Here is a 22,662-nt window from a genome sequence, read left to right as displayed (position 1 = left end):
CAAGGAAGATGGGACAAAACTGTAATGGTGAAAAGAGGATTTATTGCTTTTGGCAGCAGCCTGCGGTTGCACCAGATTAGTTGGAACATGGAGGAAAAAACCTTCATATGAAAAGTATATATTAAAATCCCCATAAGGTCATGGGGATTTAAATAGCTCTGTAAATTATGATACTGTGAACTTTTGGTATTCATTTAGCTCAGGTCATAGCCATGTAAAAGATGATAAAAAAGAGCAAAGTTGTCAACAAAGGCAGTGTAAGAGTTCAGAAATTTATTAAATGCTCTGCTACAAGCTAGAAATCCAAGCTGTTAATTAACCTGGCATCTGTAAAGGCAATCTGCTGATCTGATGACCAGCAACGTAACTTTCAACAATGTCATGCTGGCAGTATGAAAGCATGTGAGGAATTTACTATTATTTCAAGCAGGAATATATTTTCATCTGACTTCTGTGATGCATATAGCTTGTTTCTTACCCACAGTAGAATCAACATTCGGAAATGTTCTTGTTCACATTGACTTAATGAATTAGCCTGAAAAAATTACCTTTAACACTTTCTTAGAGAAAGTTTATAGTGAAAAAACGTCAATTCAAAAATCAACTTGATTCCTGTAAACTGTTTTGGGTTTTTTATATAGATGTATATCTATATAAACACATGCTTCTGTGTATGCATACATACATGTGTTGCAGTCTACACAAAGAAACACTTGACAATCTCATGCTTAGTTATGGGTGTCTTCCATTTTGGGTGAATAACCATATCCTAAACTTTATTCAAATTGTCGAGTATTGACAAAAATTTGACTAGAGAATTTAGAGTTCAAATTTCTGTCTTCGAGGACAGAATTTGTTTTGCTTCTGTCAAGAGATGCTTTCTTGTGATCACTTTTCAGGATAAGGAAAATAGTCAATTGCAGCTAATTATTTTTATGAAATTCTGCTTGAATTTTGTAACCACAATGGTTTTAAGGACCATTTTGGATTTTGTTTCCAGGCTCTAAAGAAGATTTCTACTTGACTCATGAGATAATGCGACCTTTCTTATATCCAAATCTTTGAGATCAGAAGAAAGGAAAATTTCATACTCTTGATGTCAGGTAAATTATGTAATACAGATTGGATGGAAATGTTCAAATAAGGGATTTGCCTGCATTCGGATCATCTGTTCTAAAATATTAATTGGAGCTATGATATGAATTATAGAAATTAAGACCTCTTTCTAGACCAAATTGTTCTGATTTAATTGGAAGAAGCAGCTTTAGGGAAGTCTTGTTGCAACCATACCTGCAGTGCTTTTTCTTTATGCGGCCGCAAGCTAAAACTGTGGTTGTATGCAAGCTCTGTGTAGTGAAAAATGGTTTGGCATGTTATGGCACTCAGTGATTCCATCTTTCTCAGAAGTATTGCTTTTAGCCCTTTTAGCAGTGTTGTTTCTGCATGAAAACTAGGTCTTTATCCAGCTTGATTGTTTTCAGTTTGGGAGCATGGGGTATTAAAATTATGTCAGAAGCAGATTTATTAACACCCTTTTTTGTAGTGGTATCATGAGGCTGCTTCTCAGAAAGACCATGTCAGTGTTTACCAGAAATGCAAATGTCTTGACCTGAGTGCTGGTAGTTCCCACTGTCATGTTTTGACACTTCGTCTGCCAGCCCTTCTACGGGGCGTTATCCTCTGATGGAAATGTAGGTCAATCTGAGCATCTTCAGAGTGACTCTCAATTCTATTTGAAAACTGGCTGTAATCATGATTTAAGTAGAGAGGACTTTTTTGTGTTGGGTATAGCTATGCTTCAGCTTTGTTACATTAACTTTATTGCAGTCTGTAACTTAGGGCAAAGGGACAGGTAAACAATGGAGTACTGACATTTTATGGCACTGTAGTGATATTAATCAGATATCAGTAATTAAAGACTGAGATTTCATGAGAGGAGTTCAGATTTCCTGATTTTTCTTCACTATGTCAGACATTAACTTGGGTAACCTCAACAGAAAATAATTGTGTATTTTCAAGTCTAAGCATACCCATGCTTACTTCCCAGAGACTGCAATAGATTTACTGCAAGGTATGTTGTTTGTACGGCACCAGTAATATTACACAGGTTTATTACAGGGGTTGTGCTGTGTAGCATTTCTTCAAAATTTCAGGTCTCAGCTGATTTCATCAAGTCTTGGATAGTTCCTTTGTCAAATTTAAGTTCTAGGATGCAGCATATTTATTAAATAACTGCAGCTTTTATTTCATAACTGTTGTTGGTAGTACACAGGATGAAAGATTGTACAAATTTTGAGATGGACTAAATATGTTTCCTTCCCTGCCCCAGCCTGTTGCTACTACAGCTCTCAAAAATGAATCTGCACTGAGTTATCATACTGCACATATGAGCTCTTGTCTGAGCTTCACTGGGATTTCCCAGCTGAAGTGCGTAGTGCACAGGAGACACTTTTGCTTGCATTCCATCTCTGTACTTTATCAGAGTGCTCAGAGCTGTGTGCACTGGGTTAGAAAACAAAGATTGCATACATGTTTTACTGACATTAATGCTTTCGAGCCACTCTAAATTATTGGTGGTGCCTTTTTCCTATAAAAGACTAGTGGAATCTAGGAATAAAATTGGTATCAGGTATAGCAAATAATGGCTCACGGTCTGAATCAATTTAGTTTTTATCATTAGGTAAGCATGAGTGGCTTCATTTTCAGAATTCCATGTTTAAAAAAACTCCTTTGTGGAGAATAACCTGCTGACAGCATCAGGAGGAGGAGAGGTGTGGTGAGTAGTATTTAGTATTTATTTCTAATACAGAATATAATTGACATCTTTCTAGAAAATTACATGATTTTTTTTCACGTTTTGCTACTTGAATGAGGTTTTCCTTATTGTGTCTCACTGCATAAACATTATGATAGTGCATAAATGATTTCCTACAAGACCTTTAACTTGTTTGTTGTTTTTTTTGGGATGTGATTCTTTAGGTTATGAAATAAAAGTATTTAAGTGCTGTCAGGACATTAAATCCCATTTTATTGATTTACTTTCAGAAATTAATCTTAATGATTTCTGTGACACTGAAGGACATGCAAACAGATAACTGCTAACGTAAATATTTGTCTTTCAAGATATGATGATCTTACACATGTAGCACTCAATCTTATGTTTTAGGAATAATTTCTAAGTAAATTGATCCATGAATACAATTTCATAGTATTGATAAAATGCCAAGTGCTATTCTGTAATGAAGTAGCTGTACAGTTGCATTTTTTAAGGTAATATTTGAAGGATTTGTGAAAGTCTCAACAGTAAACTGAAAGAGGTGACATTAGGTTAGAAAAGACTGTTGTCCTGAGTTCCTGGTGTCTCTGCCTCTCATGTGTTAGTGGATAAGGCATATTGATCTCTGGGTTGGATGCTCAACAGAGTAGATAGGTATCAGAAGAATTCACCTTTTAAGGAATTAAAATAAAAGATCATCTAAGATGGTCTGGTAGATTTCTTGTCCCCACAGTGGTGAAGTTGTGCAGGAGGTTTGAGAATATACAGTCGTGGAATTGCAGAAAGTGCAAAATTACTTGTCTTCTTTCTGTACAAGATTGTGCTGAAGCAGCAATTAAACTCTGAGATTTAATGACTTCATTTTATTTGGACAGAATTGCCTTACTTGATGTCTCTTCTAGTTATTTTTGTAATGTCTCCTGTGGACTATTTGTCCCCTAGGCTGAAAGTAGAAAAGCAATTTATTCAGAGTCTCTTCAAATGCATTTGAAGTAGTATCAGGTAGTTTCCAAGTGGCTATGCATAATTGACTGAATAAAATTCTGTGAGATTTTTTTTTTTCCTGACCATCTCTCTATAAAATGTACAGAGCTTCCATAGAAGACTCGATTAACACCTTCACGAAAAGTCACAATGTCTTGTGCTCTTGAGGATTATGTACTTAGGAGTAAGCAGGTAGTTATAAGGAACTGGGCCAAAGTATTCTGAATATACAATGCAAAATTATAAAAAGGTGAAGTTCTGTGACAAATGTGTACTTGCATCTTACAGAGGTCAGAGCAGAGTTATGTCTTTGTAGTTCCATGGCTCCTTTCCTTTTAAAACAAGTTTGGAAACTATAACTTGTAAATGTAACTTTTTTCCCCTCAAATTTGATTTTGAATGGGGCATTAAAGATCTTTGATAATTTTAATTTAATTTACTAATTAATTTCCCATTTTATTTCCTAATCACATAAAAGCAAAAAATCAAATGTTATGGAAGAATGCAAAGCTAATGCAACTGAACATGGGGATTTCAGTACATGAGATGGAGGCTTGTTATGAAGTAAAGAACATTACTATTTTTAGCATTGGAATGTGTACATCAAGAAATATAGACCAGTTAGGCTTTTTATCTCTATCATATTTTAACAATCTGGACTATTCTTCTTCTGTGTCTTTAGGTAGTAGGGCAGTAAGTCCATGCTTCAATTTAAAATGTCTAATATTTTGGGCAAGGTTTCCATAGTCTAAATAATATACTGGAGTCACATTAGCAAAGAGTTTGCATGGTGAATGCCATAGATTAAGGAAAATATGATGCATTCTGTGTGAAATAGACTTTCTCATCTGCCCTTTGGAGTCTTCATTAAATTACTGGAAATTGTATGCTTTTCTAATATTATGCACTCAATTTTAAAACTGTTTGAGGCATCATCCAACAACAGGAACATAATGTATTAGTAGCTGATTAAAATTCAAACTGTCCTTAACTCATACCCTATGTGTCATATCCCTCATAGTTACATTCTTCCACTAATGTTGCATAACTGTTAGTTGAAACTAATTTATTTTAAGTTCTATAGTAATCCCTTTCTGGGGTAATTTGTTTTCAAATTGAAGACAAAAAGGAGTCTTAAGTGGTTGTTAATAAGGATAAAACATGAGCTTTACATAGAAGGCTAATGCTCTAATCACAGACTCTGGGAGTCTGTGGGGAGAGAGGAGCCCACGCCAGAGCAAATTTGCTGTCAGGACTTGTGATCCTGTGAGAGACTTGGACTGGAGCCTGAAGGTTCTCCTGGTGGGTGACCCACATTGGGGCAGGGTGTGAAGAGCTGCCTCTGTGGGAGGCCCCATGCCAGAACAGTCTGTGAAGAACTGTAGCCTATGGGAAGGACTGATGCTGGAGAAGTTCGTGAGGGACTGTCTCCCATGGGAGGGACCCCAAAGTGTAGCAGTGGGAAGTGTAAGGAGGCCTCTCTCTGAGAAGCAACAGCAGCAAAGTCCATATGTAATGAACTTACCACAACCTTCATCCCCTGTGCCGCTGCAAAGGGAAGAAGAGAGAGTCGCATGGAGAAGGAGAGTTTGGGGGATGTGTTTTAAGATGTGCTCTTTATTTCTCATTTCCCTGTTCTGTTTTGATTGTTCATTAATAAATAATTTCTCCCCAAGTTGAGTCTGTTTTGCTCACTCTGCTGAGTGATCTCCCTGTCCTTATCTTGACTCAGAAGCCTCTCGTTATATTTTTCTCCCCTGACCAGTTTAGGAGGGGGAGTGATAGAATGACTTGGTGGGCATCTGGTACCCATTTCCTTCCTAGTTTGAGTATGCCACTCCTCATCTTGTGTGTGTCTCTATTCCTCCTTTTTTACCCATTACAGTAGTAGTGTTTCTCCCTTCTACTAGGACTGCAAGCGTAAATTAGAGGCTTGAATCAGATTGTCTGGACCTGCTACTCTTCACAAAACAGGGGTACTGGAAATAAATGATCTATTATCATCTATATGTTGGCAATATGGATGTCTCTCATTTCTAGAGTTGGTTATTGAATTGAGATTCTCCTTCATTTGTGGCAGGATGGAATATATACTTGTATACCTAAAAGTGTCTTTTATAGGTACAAATAAAAATCTGTGCCCCCTTTACTGCTTTGTCATATTTCATGTACAATTAATGTATTGTGAATGTTGCGATTGCGGCTTGAAGTGAAGACTTGCCCTTTACAAATGTATGCCTTATTTTTGTTCCTAGGTGTAAAACGAAAGTGTATGTGGACAACCTTCCTACAACAAGTGTTGTCATTGTTTTTCACAATGAGGCTTGGAGCACACTTCTACGAACTGTTCATAGTGTGATAAACAGGTCGCCACGGCACATGCTGGAAGAAATTGTCCTCGTCGATGATGCCAGTGAAAGAGGTAATGATGTCCATGCTTTTAGCTTGCGGCTCTTTTTACTTCAAAAACAGACTATCGTAGAATAGTAGGGGTTGGAAGGGACCTTTAGAGATCTAGTCCAACCCCCCTGCAGAAGCAGGTTCACCTAGATCAGGTCGCATAGGAACATGTCCAGACGGGTCTTGAAGACCTCCAAGGAAGGAGACTCCACAACTGCCCTGTGCAGCCTGTTCCACTGCTCTGTCACCCTCACAGTGAAATAGTTTTTTCTGATATTTAAGTGGAACTTTTTGTGTTCCAGCTTCATCCCATTACCCCTTGTCCTGTTGCTAGATACAATAGAAAAAAGGGATGCCCCAACCTCCTGACACCCACCCTTTAGATAATTTATAAATGTTAATAAGACCACCCCTCAGTCTCCTCCAGACTAAACAGCCCCAGTTCCCGCAGCCTTTCCTCATATGAAAGGTGTTCCAGTCCCCTGATCATCATGGTGGCCCTGTGCTGGACTCTCTCCAGAAGTTCTCTGTCCCTCTTGAGCTGGGGAGTCCAGAACTGGACACAGGACTCCAGTTGAGGCCTCATCAGGGCAGAGCAGAGGAAGAGAAGAACCTCCCTTGACCTGCTGGCCACACTCTTCTTGATGCATCCCAGGATGCCATTGGCCTTCTTAGCCACAAGGGCACATTGCTGGCTCATATTAGCTCTCCTTAGCAAAACCTAGTAGCTAGGGGCATAGCTACTATGGGAGCATGGGAAAGCAGAGTAACAATTGTTTTGAAATACAGGTGGCTCGTTCTCCACTGAAAACTAGTTTATCTATTTACTTTTCTGTTGACAGTTTACAGTTTGTTTGCCTAATAGATTTATCCTATTACAGCTTACCTGTTTTGTGTTTAGAATTTTAAAGCATTACTAAAGCTTGAGGATATTTAATACTTGAATTACTTGGTGAATAATAGGTGACCCTGTTCCTCAAACACGTCCAAATTTGCTATTGCTGCCATCATTAAGCTTAGTGTTCAGAAGGATTAATTTTGATTACTCAGTTTGTGAAAAGTTGAAATTCAGTTACTAGACTGTAAGGCTCCACTTTTCTACTAGTGTTCTAGATGAAAACTCAGTGCAACAGAATGAAACTTTCTGTCTATAACTAAATTTATAGACAAAACTTGAAGCTGATTTTTTCTTAAACTAATTTTGTTTTAGCTTTTACTCTCAATTTTTGTGAATTATGATACAGTAGAAATAAAAATAATATTCTAGACAATACTTGACATATTTTGTTTTATAGTTGATATTTGCTTTATTTCTTGCTTAACCTTTGTTGGTGAACATAACTTGAGTGATATTTTTTTCCTTGTTTCTAAATGAAGATGAAAGGGTACCTATATTTATTTTAAAAGTCTGAAACATTTATGTATTTTTATATTGAATTGCTCTTTTTTGCTGTATAAACATTGAAGGTTTTCCCCTAGGACTAGAAAAATGTCTTGGCAGTCAACAGTTGTTCTTATTGACTGATGTATTCTAAACTATGTAGTTCTAGGGCGCAACTGGTTGTGGAGTAGCTGAGTAAAATAAAGATCCTCTCAGGTAACTGAGCTTTCCTGAGGAACTATGGCTCATGCACTCAGGTTCTGTTTGCTATGTTCCTTTCCTCTCTTAAGCACTCTCATTTGCATTTGCTTTCTTACCTTATACTGCTTCAGACAATTTCAGTACAATTTGAAATACAGAAGCCTTAGATACAATTACACTCTGACAGGAGAGGAGAAATGCCCACACAAAGGGCAAAACCTCCTTCTGGATTAGGTGAGAGATGTGATTAACTTTTGCTTTGAGAAGCAAACAACCCTCTATTTCTTGTACTTTTTCAACATGTACATAAAAATTCCTTGTTTCTTTGATTCTACTGCATATGAATCTGCCTTCCTCTCTTGTCCCAGGGAACAATCCTCTTTTTAACAAGAATGCTGATATCTGCATTCTATGGCCTATACTAGGCCATTTTACAGGTATACACTTCCTTAATGGAACAGATATAGTACATTTGTTTTGATTAGTTAGCTTTTGTTCCTAGCTTTTCTTGCTAGGAAATCAACGTTTATTTCAAGTATTCTTTGTTTCATTTGTCAAAACAGTCCTTGGCACTAATTCAAATCACTGCTAATGATTAATTGTGACATGCCAGCTTTCAATATGACCTAGAAATAAAGAACAAGCCAATATTAAAATAATGCAGACATAATATGTTTTGCCTCTTCAATTTATATTTCGGGAAAAAAATAGTTTTAACACTTGGTATGGTTCCAGCAAGCATATTTTACATTAAACAAAAGAGAGAGGGATGATGCTGGAAAACTTGAAGTGTTTAACATATACTACTTAAGTATTCTGTTTGTGTTGAACTAAACCAGTACACTTTCACAGAAAAAGTGTTCAGCCTGAGTAGTGTATTTTGAATTCTAGCATCACAGTGAATTTAATTGGAATAAAGTAAGCATTCAGTCTGCCTGAAGCACCCTTTGTACCTGCTAGTGTCATACTCTTAGAAGAACAAATTTGCATAATATCATGCACTTATTTACACCAAAAAGAAAAAACTTTGGAGAAGCAAGACATATGGGTAACATTGTTATCTGGTTATTGATCAGAATTGCATATTTCATTTTAAAATATCGATCTTTAGTAATTATTTTTAAAAGTTATCGAGAGAAATCATCATTAGTCAGTACCCAAAACTAGGTCAACACTGAATGGCCAAGCATGGTAGGCAGATTGCATCAGGTTAGAATATACTCACAGAATTTAGTAATACAGATAAAGATCAAAGCAATGTAACCAAAATTAAATTCTTGGAAGTAATGTCTTTAAAAGATATTCACATTTCTTAAAACTGTGTTTGCATGCTTATGTGTGAAAAATCTGTGACTTATTGTAGTTTAATAAAAACACTGTTTGACCTTTATTTTTTAATTTATATTCATATAAATGTGACTCAGTAATAGATTTGGCAAGGTATTTATCAATATGCACTTAATTGACTAGAATCAAATATATTTGCTTTGTTTACTTAGTTCTGCTGCTACTGCTGCCACTTAAAGATACTCTTTAAACTGCTCATAGTCCTAGGTAATATTATACACCTTTGTGATACAGAAAAAGTTTGAAAGGAATATCCAAGAAAAGAGTTAAATGAAACTGAAGTCATACCTTTGAAATTACATTAATTACTATTGTTACCAAATCAAAGTATTTGTGGATTTGGTTTTGGTGTTTTTTTGTAATACTATCAAACCTCTCTTGCTGAAGTGTAGAAGGCAATGCTAAAAATTTTCTAAGCTGTCAACCTGAGTCACTTGTAAACAACTGACTCTGTCATAAAACTTTTCATTTGAGTGTTTAAAAAGGATTTAGTATGTCACCTCTAGGTTTGTATAGAAAATCATGTCTACAGCTTGATTCTGGCATTTCCTGTAGGCTGAAATATATTGCAGGTATGAAAAGGCTATTGAAATGCTTTAAAAAAAAAAAAAAAAAAAAACAAACAAAACAAATCTTGTCATACATGAGACAATTACCATTTTCTGGATGTCTAAAACTCTAGTCTCTTGATACTTGAACTGAGACGGCGGTTTGTGAGGGGTCTGTATTGCTCTAAGAGACAGTGCTCTGGAGAGAAAATATGCTACTTAGATTTGAGCATTTAACCCTAACTGCTGGTAGCAAAGGAATACCAGAATTCTTGATGTCTGAGTTATTTTTCATACTTCTGTAGGCGTGTGACATTAAGCTTTACTTTTTTGCTTATTTTTATGAAATTCTAGTATTTTAAGGGCATGGTTACTGAATGTCTGGCAAAAGTTTTGTTTCTGGGAATGTTCCCTTCTGAAGTTTTGAACAAGTAGGTCATAAGAATATGTTAATGGAAATGGTTAAACATGGGAGAAGGACAGTTCTTAACCCTATTTCCTCCATAGTGAAAACACTGCAGATACCTGTGATTTGTTTCTTAGAGAAAAGAAAATTGAAGAGTACTTGAAAAGATAAATTTGAATACTTTGCAGAGAAAATGTAGGTAGAGCTTAAGATTTTTATATGCAATGTGCTGACCATGAGTTTCTGTGGTGTAACTTCCTAGTTTATGTTAGTCCTTGACTGGCTGCAGTTGTATTGAAATGTTTCTCTCGCTCTTACTCATGACAGAATTTTACCATTCTGACCATGTAACTGTGCATTCAAGGACCAGTGTCACAAGCACATAGTCTTTCAGCTTTATGTGGTTAGAACTACTTCAAAAGCTCATCAATACTACACCTGAAATGTACAGAGGAAGATGCTACTCATGACATGGTTAGCTTAGGGAAGGGCGTTACTGTTTTGTTCTATTTCTGTATCTCAGGGAAGTCATATACATTAAAAAATAAACATTAGCATAATACTGGTTCTTTTAAATTAGTGACTTTGGAAAGCCACACTGAAGAGATGAGATTATATTTGCTACATCTCAGTGGCTCAAATGTGACTCTCCTTGTGTTCAACCCCAAAAGGCCTACAAAGTGTTCAGATGTATATATTTGGTTTGTACTAATAAATATTTATTCTTTTGAGTCTCTCTTAATATGCAAAATAAGAATTCACTTGATTTGAGTTTTTCTGGAGACAGATATTTAAGATCTATCAACCACTTAGGCTATTTTGGCACAGTCCAGCTTTCAAGATATGTCAGAACTTATTTTTGTGGGTTTCAGTGACAGTCCAACAATGCACAGAAAAAAATAAGAAGGCAATTAGAATTCATTCATCCGGAGAAGTAGTAAGGAATGGTAGTTGCCCTCAGGTCATCTCAGCCTCTTGAAATTTACAAAACAGCTATTAAGAGTTCATACTGGGTGTTTTTTGGTTTGTTTTTCTTCCTTCCTTCCAGTGTCATGCTTATTCTTGTATGAGATACTTACTATCTTATGCTAAATCTTACTGTAGGTTTTGCACTGTTGTAGTACAACTCCCATGTGCTTTGAATGTATAATCTAACATATTCTGTAGATGTGTTATAAGACTGTTTTGCCTTTTTTATAAATTTTAAATGTGCAAGTTATTGCAGAAGTCTGTTTCTGTGACTGTTAATTGCATTCCCCCTCAATTCTTTGTTCTTCCTTTGGCATCGTCCATCATAGTCTTAATTTTCCATGATGGACAAAAACAGTGCCTGGGAAATTTGTTAATTTGGCAGCTCTTTGCAATACAAGTAATTTTGAGTCTCTAGGCATATGGTAGTCAGTTACTGCTGTTCTACTTTGAATAATTTGTTCCTCAGCTAAGTTGAGGTTTGTTGGGTGTTACAAATATTCATTTATATATAGCCGGTTTTGTTTTGTTTTTTTAGGTGTTGCAGTGATAATTTTAATAGAGAAAAATATCAGCCAGAAAAAAATCTAGAGAAAGCACAATTAAAAAAGTATAATTTATCATGTTTTAAACTGCTTGCACAGAAATGATCTGTCAGTTACATTTCTGTAGGAGGTAGCTATGTTCATCTAGTCAGAACATTTTCTATATTTTCTTGGTAGAGAAGTGTTATGTCCAAGAGCACTTAATACATATGTTTTTGAAAGTAAGAATAACCCCATAATAAAAACTTGCCTATCCCGTCTGGTTTATGTGTAAGGATTCTACACTCTCCTCTTTTTTTTTTCTGTTTTCCATAATAAAGAAATGAAGAGGAGGAAGAACTTCCTGCTTTAGCGAGTGAAACACGTGGACATGTGGAAGGGCATATTGAGAAGTGTAGACTAAGCAGTAGAGAAAATTATCTTGAGAAAGTAGGAAAAGGATAGAAAAGAAAATGAGGAAATGACTTCTAATTTATCTCATAAAAAAAACAAAAAACAACAGAACTATATAACTGAGAGTTCCTATGATTTTGATCAACCTTTGCAGACTTCTTGAAAAGACCACTGGAGAATTATGTGAAAAAATTAAAAGTACCTGTTCGTGTGATTCGAATGGAACAGCGTTCTGGATTGATCAGAGCCAGATTAAAGGGAGCTGCTGCTTCTAAAGGCCAGGTCATCACCTTCTTAGACGCTCATTGTGAATGTACAGTAGGATGGCTTGAACCTCTGCTGGCAAGGATCAAAGCTGACAGGTAATTATTCATCTATTGGTCCGTATTGGGTATTTTGGGTTAAGATATGTTCCAAGTATTACAATATTGTCTAAAGGCAAACACCTACTTTCTGAAGAGCTGCATACGTTCTCATTGGTATATCCATAAAAGGCTGATTCAGTACAACTTTGGTTCACTTGGTTTCAAGTGAAGCTAATGTCGAGATGCATAGGATAACATGTTAAATAACAGGAGACATGAGCATGAATGAAGTTGAGAAAGCAGTGGAATTTGAAGTCTTGCATCTGCAGCGTGGCTCATTGCCTCATGAATTTGGGAAGATGTTCTTGAGGAAGAAATGGAGCCCTGATCTCATCTAACATCGACACTGTGAGCAGGAACTATCAGGTTTATCATCTTCAGCTTCTCATTGCAATTTCTTTATTTCACAATGTATTGTGGAAAACTGTGCCGTGACCCCATATTTTGGGATGTATTTTCTAAAGTTAGAATTGTTACTGGAATGTTACTGATCCATACTGAAGTTACATAGCTTTATATTCCTATCATAAATCAATGTTCAACACTTTAATCCTTGATAATGTGGTGGAAATTGTTTTGAAGGAGGGTAAAAAATAAGTGAGAGAATGATGTATTTTATAAATATTCACACATCTAAGCAGTTACTTTGTAGTTGCACACTAGTCTGTTAGTAAACAGCATGTCAAATAGACTAGATATCAAATATGGTGTTAAAGGTCTCTGATTTGTTCTTAGGGTTATAGATAAAAATCAGCATTACAAAATACAGCATTACCTGATGAAAAAACTACAAGTAATAAAGAACCACATTCAGTACTGTGTGAAGACACCATACTAACATTTCGGTTATCATTAATAAACTTTTTGTGAGATTACAATACAGAAATTGTTACAATTTGTACAATTGGCTCAATTTCTTTTAAATTTAGTTGCAACCCTTGAACTTTTTTACAGGGCTTTCCATGAGAGGAGACCTGCTCGAGGACAGTCATTTACCTGTCTTTACGATAATTAGAATTAGTTTCTCTAGTCATATGTCTTCATAATGTCAAAACAGTGGACAAGGTCAAGTCGACTTTGATGCAGTAGTTACACTTCGTCAATTTTTAGGCCTGAGGGCATGTAAGAATATTTCCCGGCACTAATGGCCAAGTTTTAATTTCAAAGCATGGAAGTTACTTTGACCACTTAACCAGAAGTGAAAACTTCTGGCTTTCTATACAGTCTGCATAGCACTGAGGAAGTTGTGCTCAATTTTTCCATCTGCAGAGGGAATGTTTACTACTGGTAATAATGCAAATAATATTTTTAAAAGGACTAGCATTGCCAAAAGTGTGTCAGAAAAACACATTTTCCTTTAGATTAATCAGCTTTAATTATCTGGGACAGAATTTGAGCAAGTTTCAGGGTAATAATCTGTTGATAATTATGTACATTTATTATTAGGAAAATAATTATTAAAAGTTAGGAAAATTTAAACTATATATGTTTAAAAGAAACAAAACCCCAAACCATCTTTCTTGACACTTTGATCAATAGGTTTTGCTTCTTTCCTTTTTCTAGGAGGACGGTAGTGTGTCCCATCATTGATGTAATTAGCGATGACACCTTCGAATATATGGCAGGTTCTGACATGACCTATGGTGGATTCAACTGGAAGTTGAATTTTCGTTGGTATCCCGTTCCTCAGAGAGAGATGGATCGACGGAAAGGAGATAGAACTCTTCCTGTTAGGTAACAAGAAATTATTAAATTGGTTAAAATGTTTACCTGATGTTTACTCATCTGTTCTAGATTAATCTTGGAAGTAATATTGTGTTGTAGTCTCATTTTTGTCTGGGTGAAGGAAAAGCGTAAAAGTTTTTATGTGAATTAGTTATTGGTAACTTTTGGTAGCAATGAAGTGACAATCAGCTTGTCACCTGAAAAATATTTGTAAGTCTTGTGTTAGTTACTGGTGGATTACTGGCTTTTAACTAGTTTTTATACTGATGTGTACAGGTATTGAGGTTCATTTTTGTCTCTTTAATGGAACATGATTTTTATCATTTATTCTAACAAAGTAAACTTGGAGAAGATGCATCTTTTTTTTGGCATATATGTATGTGTATATATTTGCGTGCATCATATATAAATGTAATGTCTTCAAAGTGCATGGATGAGAGGTGAATTTATAGTTGCATAACATGTATGTATTATGACAAAGGTAATGAGAAAGATAATTCATCATGTGTGTTTTCAACAATTACTCACTTACGTTTTCTGGCCTTAGTATCCTGAAAAGTGGGCAATATTTCTTTACCTTGAAGTTGAGGATATGGCCTTTACTGTTATTTTTTTTTTTTTTCTTTAAGAGGTATTTTCAGGATATGGCTAATTGTATGCCCCCATAATTTCCTTTTTAGAGGAGAAAAAGCCACATATATTTTTAGTTAAATTGTGACCTACCTTATTTTCTATGTATTTTTCAGAAAAAGCCCAAAGTGTTTTGGGAAAATGACTGGCGATAGAAAATAGTTTGTTAGAAGTGTAAATAATTTGTATACTGGAACTGCAAAGTTATATCATCAGCCTAATATATAATTTACCTATTGTGTCTTTATTGACTGAACAAAATTGGAAATCTGGAAGATGTTGCTCAAGTTGTGAGAAACTTGCAGAGTTTAATTTTTTTCTACAATAAGGAATTTTTAAAGAAAATCTGGATATAACTCTGAATGTACAATTTTCTTGTATGAAGCAACAATAGGGGAGAGCAAACAGGCCACTCCACAGCCTCTTGTAAGTCTTTCAAGAAGAGGTTGCCAGAGCTATAAATTTCCTGGAAGGAACTGGTTTATTTTTATGAGTTAACAGTGTTAGAGGCAGAAGTCTTTCTCAAGAATGTCAGCAGCTTTCTAGGGGCTGTTTCTCTACTTGAACTCAAATTTGAAGTGAGAAAATAAGGAGAACTGTCACTGACTGGTTCCATCTATGGAAAATTTTGAGCTAGCAAGTGCATCAATGGTAACTTACTTTGGATGGAAGCCTATTGAGAAGGAACATGTTAGAAACTTGGGAAATAAGCCACTTTGTCAGTCTGAGTGTGAAATGTATTTAAGTATATGGTTTTGTATTGACTGATGCTTATTTATCTCCCCCTCCCCCCACCCCCTCAGGACACCTACAATGGCAGGAGGTCTTTTTTCAATAGACAGAGATTATTTTCAGGAAATTGGAACATATGATGCTGGAATGGATATTTGGGGTGGAGAAAACTTAGAAATTTCCTTCAGGGTAGGTAAAACTCTTCTCTTTTCAGTGTTTTGTTACTCAGGACAGTGCATCTTGAGTTCTGTAAAATACATATCTGCTGCCTGCATCAGTGTCCTCTCCTGTTGCAGTTAGCACTTTGCTTCCTGTCAAGTTCCTCCAGTGGAGATATCTGAAGACTGCATCTGTCAGTGAAAAGTACATGGAGGATAGTTGTCAGGGTTTGCAATTAAAAGATTGGGATAGTCATTCTGAAAAACAAATGCATATATGTCAAAAGGACTTCAGTTAGAAAAACTAATTGGGGAGCAAAAGTTAATGATTTTGTCATGAGCACATGGTTTATAAAATGTGTCAGTGAAATGTGAGCATCTCTGTTAAAAACTCTCTTCTCACTGTGTTCTAACTAAATGACTGTGTTGATGTGGGTGGATGTGGGCTTAACACGTGGTTTTTTTGCTTTTGTTCCCACCAAATAGCACTTGCATTTCCTTTTCTTTTAGTCACCATCTCAGAGCATATAAGTACATCCTTCTCAAGTAGTTCAGCCCTCTGAATCAACTGTTTTTAGAGGTCCAAAATAAAATTGAATATTTTCAAAAACTTCATTTGAGAAGTGTATGTTTTGGGTGTTTTACATGGAGATTGTTTTATAATGGACCTTTTCTGACTTACCACCACCTGTCACTTATTCATTTTGTGATTCATGTGAGCTTTACTTCTTGCTGATGCATTGGTGCTGAGTCCTAACATAGTCTTTCTTATGCTATCATGCTCGTCCTTCTGAGCATCTTTACCTGTTGAGGAGGAAACAGACTTACATTTTTCCTCCTTACCGTAGGTATTTGCTCTAGATCTCAGCTAATGTTTTTTCTCCAACTTGAAGAGAAGAAGTGATTAACATATTTAAACTTCTTTTTAATGACTTGAAGCTATGCAATAATTGCTCTATCACTTTCAGATCTGGCAATGTGGTGGCACTTTGGAAATTGTAACTTGTTCTCATGTTGGGCATGTATTCAGAAAAGCAACACCATACACTTTTCCAGGAGGTACAGGGCAGATAATCAACAAAAATAACCGGCGGCTTGCAGAAGTCTGGATGGATGAATTCAAAAACTTTTTTTACATCATTTCCCCAGGTAAGCAGATCTTTGGCTATGGGAAATATCTATTAAGAATTAAAATAGTATTGCTACTGGGAAAGAACATGAGTATTTAAATTGTCAAGTTATTATTTTGAAGCTTGCAAGACAAAGTTCACACAAGATGTAAAAAAAAAAAAGTTTTAATTGAGAACTAGTTTCATTAGCCAGAGATATGCCCTGAAGTCAATTTTGTTTGTTAGTTTTTAAAAACATGCACATGATTTGTGAATGAGCCTTCTGTGTGATTGAATTAAAGCTCAATAGAACATCAAAGAGCTCAATCATAGTGCTGAAAACTAGCCATCCAAGTAGGCTTCGTGATGTGCTAGTTAGGCCTCTGGCTTCTGATCTATTCAACCTGGAATGTCTACAACATAGAACTGATTTAAGTGAAAACCTGTAGCAGGAGTGGCAATTAACCTCTTTGGGCTTAGTAGAGTTTGTACTTCACAATCCAGAACATAGGAGCAGGTTGCCAATACACTTGACCGTGGTGATATTTATTATGCTTCTTAAAATGAATGTTAACAAAATGAGAGGATGTAAATATGAGACCAAGTTTCCTATAAACTCAGAAGAAAAAAAATGAGAAGAAAGCAAGCCTGGGAAATAATGAATTATTAATTTTTACTGCAGAATAAAAATACTGGCAGACAAACTTGGGTAGCAATAGACATCCTTTCCAAATATTTGAGACATTGGACTTCAAATACTGAGTGGTAGATGTATGTGCTACGTCAACTTTTCCGAAGATGTACCTTTAAAACTAGTATCTCCTTATGACTCCCTTATTAAACCTGCATTAGTAATGAAATTTGAATGTTGTAATACAATGTAGTGTGAGTCTGAACAATGGCAAATTTTAGATTACAGGGTTTGAGAATACTTGTGGGAACAAGTGCAGACTTATGTGCAGATTTATGGTGAGGGGCTTTTTTTGTCTTAGGAGAATGCATTACTCAAGTCTGTGTAAGAGTCTTTGAATTAAAAACTAAATTGTTACTAAAAGCCTTTTAGGGGATATTGGAAGCTAATGACTTACTGTTACTCAGATATTGCTAATGAAGCATGAATTCAAACATGATATATATGCAACCTTTCTGAATATATATATAAATAGGTGAAATCACTTTTTTGTTAAGATAACTTTTATACATTTTAAAATCTAACCTGACACAAAGGTATCTGGAACATAGAGTCATAGTATGGTAGGAGTTGGAAGGGACCTTCAGAGATCATCTAGTCCAACCACCCTGCAGAAGCAGGTTCACCTAGATCATGTCGCATAGGAACCCGTCCAGGCGGGTCTTGAAGACCTCCAAGGAAGGAGACTCCACAATCTTAACTATAAAAATAACCTAGTTCTTAAAAACAATTGTAAATTACTGAACACCATGATATGGTGTTAAACGGCGGTAAACAAAGCGGAGGCAAGGCTCGTTTATTCGCGGCTTTGCGGCCGATGGAGGTAATCCGGGGGTTCCTGGAGCACAAGCGAGGAGAGCCGCCAGGACCAGGCAGCTCTCGTGAGGGGGACGGTCTTGCCGGGAGGCGGAGCCGCAGCAACCGCAGGGGATTTAAACGTCCCCCGGGGAGCGCCGCGAACAGGGCCGGCCGACGGGGAGTGGCGAGGCAGTTTGCGCGGCAGTTGTTTGCACAGACAGGGCGAGCAGGGAGGACGGGCAGGGAACAACCCCGCGGCCCTTTTAGAGAGGCAGAAGTCAGAGAAGTGCCCCAGCTTCAGCTTCAACCTAGCAAAATGGTGAGCACTCGCCTAAGGACTAAAGCCAGGGCTCAGGTGAAGGTCAGTGTATCCACGCAGACTGAGGCGGCTAGTAGAGAAGCTTCGGTCCAGGTGGAATGCAGGGAGTGTTTAGGACGCTTAGGGACCTATGCCTCTGAGGCAAAAATGTGTCATAGGTGCCCTCAAGTTCAAGAACTGCAGCGCCTGGTGAAGAGCTGCAGGAAACTGTGACTAGGCTCTGTAGTATTAGAGGGGAAGAAGTGGAGATAGATGGAGACTTCTGCAATCAGGTGCAAGCCTCCAGTGAATCCAATAAGTCATGGGCTCTGGTTACAAAAAAAAGAAAGGCAAAGGCTGGTCTTCAAAGCCCTCTTTCCAGAGTACCCACTACAAATAAGTATGAGGCACTGGCCACAAGGGACTTCGACGAGCAAGCTCCAAAAGGGGAAAACCCACTGCTGCAGGTGACGGGTGCTTGTTGTGGGTGACTCGCTGCTAAGGGGCACTGAGAGACCTATCTGTGGAGCAGGTATGGAGTCAAGAGAGGTGTGCTGCCTGCCTGGGGCCAAGATCAGGGATGTGGCCGAGAGAGTGCCATGGCTCATCAGGGATACAGGCTACTACCCCCTACTTGTGTTCCATGTAGGTATGAATGATGTCATGAGGCATGACATCTCCAGGATTCAGATGGATTTTAAATCTTTGGGGGAGCAGGTAAAAGGTAGAGGGACTCAGGTTATTTTCTCCTCTGTCCTTTTCACTGGTGATAAAGGAGGAGTTTGTAATGGAAAAATCAGCCAAGTGGCTGAGAGGCTGGTGCCGGCAGGAAGGCTTTGGGTACTTTGACAGTGGATCCTTTCTTGGGGACTACAGCTTCATAGATGGGATGGGATTCATCTCTTCTGTAAAGGCACTGGATTATTTGGGAGTAGACTAGCAAATTTAATAAAGAGGACTTTAAACTAAGGGACTTGGGGGGTGGGGGGAGAAGCAAAACAGAATAAGCTGTCCCCTCTAGCTGGGAAACAGGGCAGGACAGGGAACATAATGATAAGTGCCCTTCATCTGCACACTGGGCTGAGATACAGGAGGCTGACCACCCTGAGAAAGAGCCAAACCAGGGAGGAACCTCCTGCACCCGCCCAGGGAAACCTGTGTGTTTGAGTAAGCCCCTGCGCTGCCTCTACACCAATGCACACAGCCTGGGGAATAAGCAGGAGGAACTGGAGATGTGGGTGAGGATGTGGGGCTACGACCTCATTGCAGTCACAGAGACGTGGTGGGCCAGCTGCCATGACTGGAGCACAGACATGGAGGGTTATGTGTTGTTCAGGAAAGACAGACTAACAAGGCGTGAGGGAGCAATTAATGTGTACTGAACTATGCCTGGGTGGGGATGAGGAGAGAGTAGAGTGCTTGTGGGTAAAAATTAATGGGCAGGGCAAGGCAGGTAATAATGTTGTAGGAGTCGACTACAGGCCACCTGATCAGGAGGAGGATGTGGATGAGGCCTTCTACGAACAGCTGAGAGCTGCCTCACGATCACAATCCCTGGTCCTCATGGGGGACTTCAACTACCCTGATATTTGCTGGGATAGCCACACAGCCAAGCACACGCAGTCCAGGAGGTTCCTACAGATTATTGATGACAACTTCCTGTCACAGATGATTGAGGAACCAACAAGTAGGGGTGTGCTGCTGGACCTGGTACTGACGAATAGAGAGGGCCTGGTTGAGATGTGAAGGTTGGAGGCAACCTTGGCTGCGGTGACCACAAGATGGTAGAGTTCAAGATCCTGTGTGGAAGGGGCAGAACACAAAGCAGGACCGTGACCCTGGATTTCAGGCGAGCCATCTTCAGCCTCTTCAAAGATCTACTTGGACAGATCTCATGGGATATGATTCTAGATGGTAGAATGAGAGCTGGTCAGTCTTCAAGCACCACTTCCTCCAAACCCAGGATCAGTGTGTCCCAATGCACAAGAAAGGAGGAAAAGGCGATAGGAGGCCTCCATGGATGAACAAGGTTCTGCTGGGACACCTCAGGCAGAAAGCAGCCATCTATGAGAGGTGGAAACAGGGGCTGGCTTCTTGGGAAGAGTATAGGAACATTGCCAGGGCATGCAGGGGTGCAACTAGGAAGGCAAGAGCCCGTCTAGAATTAAATTTAGCCAGGATGTTAAAGACAGAAATAAGGTATTTTTCAAGTACATCAGCAGCAGAAGGATGGCGAGGGGGAATGTGGGCCTGCTGCTAAACACTGAGGATGCCCTGGTGTCTGAGGATACAGAGAAGGTTGAAGTACTGAATACCTTCTTTGCTTCAGTCTTTACGACCAAGGCTGACCCTCCGGAAGCCCAGTCCAGCAGGGATAACAGAATGGCCAGGACAGCAGAGGACTTCCCCTGGGTGGAAGAGGAAGAGGTTAAGGACTTGTTGACCAAGCTTAAGGCTCATAAGTCAATGGGTCCTGAAAGGATGCATCTTAGTGCTGAGAGAGCTGGCTGATGTGATTGCTAAGCCTCTCTCCATCATTTTTGAACAATCGTGGAGGACAGGTGAGGTGCCTGAGGACTGGAAAAAGGCCAATGTCACTCCAGTCTTCAAAAGGGGCAGGAAGGACTACCCAGGAAACTACAGGCCAGTCAGCCTCACCTCCATTCCTGGAAAGGTGATGGAACAACTCATCCTGAATGTCATCACTGAATATATGAAGGATAAGATGGTTATCAGGGAAAGTCAACATGGATTCACCAAGGGGAAATCCTATTTGACCAACCTGATATCCTTCTATGAGTGCATAACCGGCTGGCTAGATGAGGGGAAAGCAGAGGATGTCATCTACCTTGACTTCAGCAAGGCTTTTAACACTGTCTCCCACAACAGCCTCATCAGAAAGCTCAGGCAGTGTGGCTTGGATGAGTGGACAGTGAGGTGGATCAAGAACTGGCTGAATGACAGAGCCCAGAGGGTGGTAATCAATAGCACAGAGTCGAGTTGGAGGCCTGTGGCCAGTGGAGTTCCACAGGGATCGATTCTGGGGCAGTCTTGTTCAACATCTTCATCAATGACCTGGATGAGGGGACAGAGTGTACCCTCAGCAAGTTGGCTGATGACACCGAACTGGGAGGACTGGCTGATTCCCCAGAAGGCTGTGCTGCCATTCAGCGGGATCTCGACTGGCTTGAGAGTTGGGCAGAGAGGAACCTCATGAGGTTCAAAAAGGACAAGTGCAGAGTCCTGCATCTGGGAAGGAACAACCACATGCACCAGTACAGGCTGGAGGTCGAACTGCTGGAGAGCAGCTCTGCAGAGAGAGACCTGGGAGTCCTAATTGATAATAAACTAACCATGAGCCAGCAATGTGCCCTCGTGTCCAAGAAGGCCAATGGCATCCTGGGATGCATCAAGAAGGGTGTGGCCAGCAGGTCAAGGGAGGTTCTTCTCCCCCTCTACTCTACCCTGGTGAGGCCTCATCTGGAGTCCTCTGTCCAGTTCTGGGCTCCTCAGCTCAAGAGGGACAGGGGAGTGCTGGAGAGAGTCCAGTGCAGGGACACCAAGATGATCACAGGAATGGAACATCTTTTATACGAGGAAAGGCTGCAGGAACTGGGGCTGTTTAGTCTGGAGAAGAGGAGACTGAGGGGTGATCTTATTAACATTTATAAATATCTAAAGGATGGATGTCAGGAGATTGGGACATCCCTCTTCTCTATAGTAGCTAGTAACAGGACAAGGGGTAATGGGATGAAGCTGGAACACAAAAAGTTCCACTTAAACATAAGAAAAAACTATTTCACTGTGAGAGTGATGGAGCCCTGGCACAGGCTGCCCAGAGGGGTTGTGGAGTCTCTTTCCTTGGAGGTCTTCAAGACCCGCCTGGACATGTTCCTATGCAACCTGATCTAGGTGAACCTGCTTCTGCAGGGGGGTTGGACTAGATGATCTCTAAAGGTCCTTTCCAACCCCTGCCATTCTATGATTCTATGATACGCTTTGTTCCTTTCTGTGTAATCTCTATAGTGCTTCTATTTGATAAGCTAAGTGTAACTACTAAAGGAGTTACACTGTTTGAATTTTGTAGGATTGTTATTTTGATGTGACTTACTTTTATAGCTTTACAGTACTGTGGAATATGCATGCATTCTTCTGTTGGAGAAAAAGAATGAATTTAAGATGGAATATGATAAATAATTTAGAGGA

General features: G+C 38.8%; 1 protein-coding gene across 4 annotated transcripts in view; it reads left to right on the top strand.

Annotated features, from left to right (window-relative positions):
- The window catches only part of GALNT1 (polypeptide N-acetylgalactosaminyltransferase 1), an 86,425-nt gene that overhangs the window by 52,050 nt on the left and 11,713 nt on the right, over positions 1-22,662 (top strand). For 3 of the 4 annotated variants that reach the window (XM_061995359.1, XM_061995358.1, XM_061995357.1), the window contains 5 exons: positions 6,016-6,182; positions 12,105-12,312; positions 13,879-14,049; positions 15,474-15,591; positions 16,529-16,709. In XM_061995359.1, the coding sequence (XP_061851343.1) occupies positions 6,016-6,182; positions 12,105-12,312; positions 13,879-14,049; positions 15,474-15,591; positions 16,529-16,709 (845 nt within the window). Of the gene's footprint in view, positions 1-1,029; positions 1,104-6,015; positions 6,183-12,104; positions 12,313-13,878; positions 14,050-15,473; positions 15,592-16,528; positions 16,710-22,662 lie in introns of those variants that run through there. The other variant, XM_061995360.1, reaches the window with a different exon arrangement.

This window comes from Colius striatus, chromosome 4, assembly GCF_028858725.1.
Source record: "Colius striatus isolate bColStr4 chromosome 4, bColStr4.1.hap1, whole genome shotgun sequence".
Taxonomy (NCBI): domain Eukaryota; kingdom Metazoa; phylum Chordata; class Aves; order Coliiformes; family Coliidae; genus Colius; species Colius striatus.
This window is presented reverse-complemented; position numbering and strand designations above follow the sequence as displayed.